The 8,617-nt window shown below is 36.8% G+C and overlaps 1 protein-coding gene across 1 annotated transcript; it reads left to right on the top strand.

The window, feature by feature from the left end:
• Positions 1-2,113: 2,113 nt before the first annotated feature.
• Positions 2,114-8,264, top strand: LOC137390390 (mitochondrial import receptor subunit TOM70-like). The gene is made up of 9 exons (XM_068076722.1): positions 2,114-2,254; positions 2,422-2,494; positions 2,953-3,064; positions 4,318-4,528; positions 4,821-4,946; positions 5,216-5,324; positions 6,286-6,472; positions 7,382-7,504; positions 8,144-8,264. Exons 1-9 carry the CDS (start codon positions 2,114-2,116, stop codon positions 8,262-8,264), a joined length of 1,203 nt encoding a protein of 400 aa, XP_067932823.1.
• The last annotated feature ends 353 nt before the right edge of the window (positions 8,265-8,617 follow it).

Raw genomic sequence — 8,617 nt, 5'->3', positions numbered from 1 at the left:
TTGTAGAATTTTATCATAGAGAAGCCAAGTCAAATATTTATTGTTGAGAGATAATGCAAATATTTGCTAAAAGAAAAATGAGTCATACCACGAATTCCAGTGATGTCATGAGATTGTGTGTAGCAGTCAGCTAGCTCATTCAGCCAGTTATTGGATTGTGAATATCTCTTGCGTTTAAACAAAGCTATTCTCTACTACTCGATTAGGTAAGTAATGGAGTTGTTCCCTCATACTGTCTACTTGTTACACTCATGTATGTATTTGAATGGAACTAATAGCTATGAACCATGCAAGGTATCAATAGTTGTCCCTCCTGTACCTCTTTTGCCTTTACCATTGAGTGTTTAGTTGTCAGTCTAAAAGTTAAATACTTACAGTTGAAGAGATGATCAAACTTTTTTTAATAAAACATCTTAAGATCCTCATTTGTCATCTGATGTACGTCTCCTTGCAGTGAAGAGGACGATTCTGCTAACTTATTCAAGGTTTCAACTTTGGAACTCAAGTCGATAGTGATACACATTAGTCGTGACTCGTATTACTGTCTTGATAGCTATTCGTAGAGCTACCTGCTCTGTAAGTATGTCACATCCTTTGATATTTACAGTAAGTTAAGGATAGGAGATGGTAGAAAGGTTCAACTCCTCTGTCTATAATCAACAATATAAATATTTCAGAATCATAGTAGCGACTAGTTGTTTTGGGAGACCATTCTCTTCTTTTTCATGCTGTGAGATGATGACATTTTTGCACCAGGCAGAAAAAATGGATTATGTGGACCTTCCTTGTTAACATAATTTATATGAAGTGGTCTGTTGAACTAGTTGCATGTTCCACAGTGATTTCTCCTCTTGATTGTGTATTTTAGTCATCTTCAACTGTTAGTATTCGTGTATCGGTAATTTTGTCATGCTTTGCGCTTCTACAGCTCTTGAAGGCGAGCATTAGCGGTGAGGTGAGTCAAGGTTCTCAAAGGTTCTTCGTAGTGCCTAAACCTACGTCTAAACCTCAAGTCTGCGATGTGGACGTCAATCACAAGTGGTAAATATTATATTGCTTTTAATTGATCAGTTTAGAATAAGTAATGCCAAACTGCAAGTTTCAAAGTTAAAATTTTTCAGTTACAATTACCAAATTGGCATTGCCATGAACTATGACTAGGATTGAGGCTAAACTTGTCATGGTGTCTAAAGAACTCGATTATTAATGCTAGGATGGAATGAGACCATTTGTGCTGGCAACAATTGAGATGGGTTTAACAGTTAAACATAGTTTACTATCTAAGTAGTTAAACTATAACTAGCTAGTTGGAAACCTATGATAGAGTTGTTTAATTTTTGCTTAGCGAAAGTAATAGTGAACAAGACAAGTGCTGTCAAGGTTCGACAACTCCTTTCAACTTTTTAAAGTTTCAATTGCAAATGAATATACTAAATTGAAATAGACCATTTGGTTGTGGTAAGATTTGTTTGACTAGTTTAAAACTGATGTAAAGTTAAAGATATAAATATGAAAACTTTAAGCACTTAATTATAATTAGACTATGGACATTTACCGCAATATGACAATATGACAAACATTATTATACTATACTGCAAGCTCAATTTATTTAGATCATATACCAGCCCTCATAAAAACTTTAAAATAATTACTTGTTCAGTATAATTATGTTCTCTTGAGCTTAGCATTAGATTCCTTTCTTGCATTCAATGCATTCAATCGGCCATCTTTAGCTAGTTTCTTCCTTCTCTTTTGGATGAGACAATCTTCTTTCTTTTTTGGATGGCACAATTACCATTGAGGAGACTCCATGATAAGGCTTTATGGAATATCAATAAAAACTGGCAGTTGAAATAAAAAAATTTGGCACGCTAATTAGACCGATCATATATCTAGACCAACTGGCTTTAGATCAATCAGTATTAGAGCAAACTATTTATGATGGCTATAATTAGAACAGGTTTACATAGACAACAATTGGACATTTATAAAAGGAGTTGCCTGCTCTTGGTTGTGTGATAAAAAACAAAAAGAAAATGATAGTGCTGTTAAGGGTTGACAACTCCTTTCCACTTGGCGATATCTCAACTGTAAGCAGGCATGCACACTTAAAATGCCATATGGTTTTGTAGCATTTAAAAGTGCTGATGGTGGCTGGTCAACAGCGGTAAAGGTAGCAGGACTTGTTGCTGTGGGCTATGGGGCGTACCGTCTTCTGCGGAAAATGGGAACAAGCGGAGAAGAGCCAGTCCATGTATGTTTGACACGCTGATACACCCTTGATGACTACCAGTTTCAGATATTGTAACAAAATAGCCACTCTTCATGAAGATAAATAGCAAATGTAATAATTTCACCATCTGACCTTAAAATGTTATAACCTTGATAGTAGTGTAACTTAGTTCAAATTGAAATTTGAAGATGGAGGAACAAGAGGATGAGAAAAGCAGAGTTGCTGAAGGTCCGGCAGAAGAAATCAATCGGTTCACGCCAGGTGGGTAAAACAATGCGACGCAAACACTCCTTTTACTTGTAGAGTTGCCATAAAACAAATTCAAATCTTGGCTTGCAACATTATAAAAGCTTTAATTGTCAGCTAATTGCAATAGGAAGCCGTAGGTATCTGGATAATAATAGTAGTAGTAGTAGTAGTAGTAGTAGTAGTAGTAGTAGTAGTAGTAGTAGTAGTAGTAGTAGTAGTAGTAGTAGTAGTAGTAGTAGTAGTAGTAGTAGTAGTAGTAGTAGTAGTAGTAGTAGTAGTAGTAGTAGTAGTAGTAGTAGCGCTTTACTCTGTATATGCTCTAGACTGTAGTATCTGATGTTATCATGCAGTATTTTATACTATAATAATAGGCTGTACTATTACATATATGTTAGCATTTACGCTATATAACTCATATAAACATATGCATCTGTTTCAACATTTATGAGTTGTCTTCTTATTATTTTTAGAAAGTACAGCTCCTCTACGTTTGAGCTTTGAAGCCATAAAGGAGACTGTTAATTCTATGCCATCTGATCCTGTGCTTACCAAGTTGCCAGAGTTTGCCCAAGCTAGCAATAGGTAACAATATATCTGTTCAAGTTAGCTGCTTTGTCATACTTGGAATGGATGTACGTGTGTTTTTAGTTTTTAAATATTGTCTGAGTATATCAGCAATGTATATGCTATATTTCCTATGCTGACTTTAGCCACTCGGTATGAGACACTGTTTAGATTTAAATTTTCTTGTGACTGTAACTACTTATTGTAAAGTGGTAGTTATTAAAAATTATTATTAATAATTATTAAAAACAGTAATTATTGTAATTGTAATTTATTGTAGAGGAGTACATTCTTTTCTAGAATGACAGTATTTCAATTCACTTTTGATCTCACACAAAACGGTTCAACATGCCAAGATAGTAAACTGCTGGCCGTATTTAATAATGGTTTTTGTTGATTATTAGGGTTAAAATTTGTATGTTTGCTATATGTTTTCCAGCATGACATATTTCTTGTTGATTTGTTGATGCATATTTCAAGTAATGGTGTACCTGGAAATACATTGGAAGCCCTACTAATGAAAAACTTTACATATGAGATTTCCAAGTTTTTGGCAGAATTTTGCTTTTACTTGACAAAAATGTCTCTAGACACAAAGATCATTTTTTCCTTTCCTATTTTGGTCTGTTTGCTCCTCTTGGGTACGACGTATAACGTATCTTACCTAGTTTGATTTGATAGCGAAAGTCAGTAAATAACAAGCGTTTTGTTTTCATTCATCGTTTAATTTGGAATTATCATATATGACATACAGTATAGGATGTAACATTCGTCTCTAGCAATTTAAGTTCTGTGTTTCCTGTTTAATAGCCTGCTTTTCGGTTTGAGTCAATGTAAATAAATTTTTCAACGTGAGTTTTTAAAGACATTTGTTCTGAACAAAACTAAATCAAGACAGCAATACAGCACCATCTTCTAGCCTTCGTTATTCCACCCTTCATGGTCTTTGCTTAGCCTTGTATAAACAAACAAGTATACTGTTAGTATTTTTACTTACAATTTCTCTTTTCTTCTTTCCATGTGTACTTATTAAGGTTTTATGTAATAATATAATTCTAATATGTGGCTGTTACAGGTTTCAGACATAACATGTATTTATAATTTATATCAATGTTGTGTCCAAGTTTTGCGGGAGCTTGGAACAGATTAGGGCATTTATATGGTAAAATTCGTTTCTATTCACGAAACTTTCTACGAAACGTCTTTTGGGATGAGTTAATTTCGCCAGTAAAAGTTCCGCTGTATTAGGGTCTGCGGCTATTCTTTTACAGGGCATTTCAGAGAGCTTGTGCAAAGGTACTGACAGCGCAGCCGATTGCTGCTATCCTGGAAGACCTGAACAAAGACCTACGAGATGAGGAGAGCATTTTCCACCCAGAAGCCTTGTACTTGCGAGCCATTGCTTATTCCATCGGAGGCTACCCGGGGAAGGCTGAGCAAGACTTTGAAGCTCTTCTCTCTTCAGCTGCAATTACCAATAGAGTATGTTTAGCAACTATGTCAAGTATTTCTAGTTTGTGTCCTTGTATATGTCTCTAGCTCCTTGTTTGCAAACAAATTCACTTCATTCACAAAAGAGAAACATTCTATAGTTAGGCTCTGGCATATTCCGGTGAAAACCCTTCACTAAGCAAAGTTGTATTAAAATTGACCAAATACATTGAACGTACCAAGTCGGATGGTTAAATTTGGACAGAGTGTACAACACGCTATTGATGAAGGCTGGTGGATAGCATGTCTTTTTACTGTATACAGCTATTGCTTTTATGTTTAGCTCCGTTCAACTGTCTGGCTTCGGAAAGCTGTAAGCCAGATGACAACAACGTATGCCTTGAAGTATGCGAGACGAGCAGAGATGGCTGATAAAACCAATCCTGATGTTTACTTTATAAAAGGCCAGGTAATCCTCCGCAGATGTATTATAAAACTCATTCCTTGCTATGTCTTTTCTACTGACACGTAAGTCTTTTTTTATCGGTCATCGTTGTAAATGATAAATGTTACCAATATCAATTACGTTGATCGACAGGTGATATACTAATTTAGCATTTCATGAGAGATATTTATAGAACCTAGGCTAGGAGGAATTTGTAGCCTTCAAATCTCATAATATACATGGCACCAGAGGAAACCTCTACAGTATTATCAAAAAACACGCTGTTTCTTTAGATATCATTGCTAACTCAAAGGGTCCCATTAGCAGCGGATGAGTTCCGTCAAGCCAGTGAAATATCATCTGTCTGCCATCCAATAATAAGGATGCATCAGCTTGTGTGTGGTAAGATAATCTTCAACTTATATTATCTCCTTATAGATGCATTAGAACTCCCTTGCACCGTAGACCTAGGATACGGGTTTATTAAGTTACGGTGTGAAATACATGTACATGTAGGATGATTTCCCACTTATGGGGTGTCCAAAAAACTAATAAGATGCCATTACGTTATTGATCAATATCTAAATCCCTCCCACAATTCCCCTGAGATCTGAGACACTGTTTGTTTTTTTTTAAATTGACGAAGGTTCAGCGAAGGGTTGACCCTTGTTTATCTCGTGTGAGTGCTTACAATACCGTGTTTATCTTCTGCTTTTTACTGCCTATATCAAAAGCTAATTTGTTAGCCATAGAGCTGCCGAAGGTTCAGCGGAGGGTTGACCCATGTTTGTCTCGTGTGAGTGCTTACAATACCGTTTTTGCCTTCTGCTTTTTACTGCCTATATCAAAAGTTAATTTGTTAGCCATGGTTCTCAAAGTTGCTAGCAATGGTAAAGGGTGAAGTAAAAAGATTATTACTATGGAAACAGCTAGAAATGATAAAGAAAATCAAAAGGGGAGGCGGAACAAACATGGGTAGCAAAAATAAAGAAAGCTGTCGGTTGGTTTGAAAACCTTGCTAGATTTATTGCACAAAAATGCCCAGAAAAATCTCCGAAGCCCTTTTATGGGTGGAGTTAATGATAGATACGGTGACCATTTTATAAATATTTTTCAACAATAAAATTAGACATGGCGTAAGTATTTCTCCAAAACAGAATCCTTGGAAAGGATTCCAAGAGGCCCCGACATATAGCTATTTTACCTTACGATTTTAACATCAGATTGATTAATGCCGTATCCCAGGTTTTTATTGTACTAGAAAACACACCTTTCATCTGATAGTTTGTTTGCAGTTTAGTAGGATTATTTATAAATTGTTTAATTTGAACATTGCTAGTGAGTCACTCAACTGTTTTTTTAGACTTCCACTCGGAAGACACTTTGAAAAAGATGGAGCAGTTGTGCTGCTTCAACCCAGCTGTAAGCACTCTCTGGGTTGTATTTGGACAGTGCCTGATGGCATCCAAAAAATACCAAAAACTTAATGCCATCTTAACAAAGGCATCGGAATACAACCCAGAGAGTGCTCGCTTGGTCATCCAACAAGCGTAAGTTTCACTCTTCGCGTAAATTTCTCCTTTTTTAATTGTCAGCACTTGTTTAGTCTTTCACTTGCACTTCCTGTTTGCTACCTGCTCTAGTTGTCTGCCGCTATTTTATTTTCTGTAACTGTCTCATTGCTGGTTGGTTTATTTCTTGTGCCAGCTGAATTATTGCTTTTTGTCTACTAGTGCAGTTTCTATTCTATAGGTGGTTCAATTTTGATGTTTAAGTCAAATTATTGTATGACAAAAAGTTGAGGTACCATGGAATTATGGGTATATTAAGATCACCTGCTGCGGTGTTTCTGTGTGTGAAAGTAAAGCAGCATCAGAAGTAATGTATTTCATATGTCAGGTTTGATCAGACAGGGGGGGTGCTGCAGCCTAGCATAAACTTATGTCAGGTTTGATCAGACAGGGGGGGTGCTGCAGCCTAGCATAAACTTATGTCAGGTTTGATCAGACAGGGGGGATGCTGCAGCCTAGCATAAACTTATGTCAGGTTTGTTCAGACTGGGGGGGTGCTGCAGCCTAGCATAAACTTATGTCAGGTTTGTTCAGACTGGGGGGGGGGGTGCTGCAGCCTAGCATAAACTTATGTCAGGTTTGATCAGACTGGGGGGGGGGTGCTGCAGCCTAGCATAAACTTATCTCAGGTTTGATCAGACTGGGGAGGGGTGCTGCAGCCTAGCATAAACTTCATCAATCACAGCCTCGGCTAGCAGTAAGCTGACGAATGTCAAGTTGTGGAATTAGAGACCTACATGTTTCTTGATCACTCGCTGTACAAACATATTTTACTCTGTCTCTTCATAGAGAGACACGAATTGTATGGATTAAAGCCGCTGAGACAGCTTAAATGCATTATTTTATAATAGTTTTCATGTATTGCAATAATATAAATTTCTGTTTTAGAGCTTTAGCTCTCAATTGGAAAGGTGACAGAAAGCGAGCCTATGACTGCCTTTTTAAAGCCAAAGACATAGACGAAGATTTGAATCTCGTATATGAAAACTTGGCAGCCCTCTTGCTTCAAGAGTGAGTACCAATATTGTACAAGTTAGTTTAATACTAGCAATAAATAGTCCAGGATTAACTTATAGATTTTCATCTGAACTCGGTATACAGATATGTATCTTTTTTTCTCAGACCGAGCTTTGCCTGGTTCTATCAACAACCCAAGTTTTTATAGTATAACAGCACACAATGTTATGAGCCAGTCAGTTTTACCAATTGTCCTATGTTTGGCCTTTTCCATGGGGACTTCTTTTTAAATTTATGTCTGCATAAGTGTAAAAAAGAGTTATTTTTTGTATTTTTTAATTTTGTATATAAAACTGTATCTCCACTGAGGCTTGCATGACAGTTGGCTATAGAACTGTTGCGAGTATATTTCATGGTGCTATTGCTAAGGACATCACATGTGTATATGGCAGTTGGTTTGTTTGTTTGAACAGTACAACATTTTCTCTACTCATTTGGTAATTATCCAATCGTAGGCTTACCAATAATTTTTATTTTCATAAATCTCTTGTTAACAATCTGTTAATGGTAGACCTTTTTGCGCATTGAGAATACAACTCCTAAATAAATCTTGTCATATTCACCTACCAAGTTCATACGCTCATTGGACCAACTCAGTCGGCTTTATTAAATAAAGTGTTGCGACTATTTTAGTGGAAAAATCGAGGAAGCTGTACAAATGCTCAAAGAACAGGTTCGCACATCAAGAACTTTGGTAGAGCGAAGATTTGCACTGCAGTCTCTAGAATCCGCGACGGCAAAGCTACAACCATAGATATGCTTGCCTTGCCAGCTCAGCCAGCTTGATACAAACGCCACTCCACAGCTGAAACCACAGCTTCAGCCGATTTCTTTTTTACAATTTTTCCTTTTCATTTCAAATGTTCTACTCTCAGCCCATCCACCATATTGTTTCTGTTATACGTGTAATATAAATTTGACTGCTACATGTCTGTAGCGAGTTCCCAAAATCTCAGTCTGTGTGTATGTCCAGCTATAGCTATTAAAATTTAGCAACAAAAATCTGCTTCGCCCTGGAATTGAACTCTGGGCCTCCCGTTCTGCAGCCAGGTGTGCTTATCCTACACCATACTGTCCTTGCTACTGTCATTAATAATTGCGCACATA

The sequence above is a fragment of the Watersipora subatra genome, chromosome 3 (genome assembly GCF_963576615.1).
Source record: "Watersipora subatra chromosome 3, tzWatSuba1.1, whole genome shotgun sequence".
NCBI lineage: Eukaryota > Metazoa > Bryozoa > Gymnolaemata > Cheilostomatida > Watersiporidae > Watersipora > Watersipora subatra.
The sequence above is the reverse complement of the archived record's forward strand: the minus strand, read 5'-3'. Positions and strand labels throughout refer to the sequence as shown.

What these genes read in the sequence shown, in the direction of transcription:
- LOC137390390 (XM_068076722.1), top strand. Translation starts at nt 2,114, where the DNA reads ATGCCATATGGTTTTGTAGCATTTAAAAGTGCTGATGGTGGCTGGTCA. An exon ending in TTTACTTTATAAAAGGCCAG is followed by an intron (nt 4,947 to 5,215) that starts GTAATCCTCCGC and finishes CTGTTTCTTTAG; the next exon opens with ATATCATTGCTAACTCAAAG. An exon ending in GATGCATCAGCTTGTGTGTG is followed by an intron (nt 5,325 to 6,285) that starts GTAAGATAATCT and finishes CTGTTTTTTTAG; the next exon opens with ACTTCCACTCGGAAGACACT.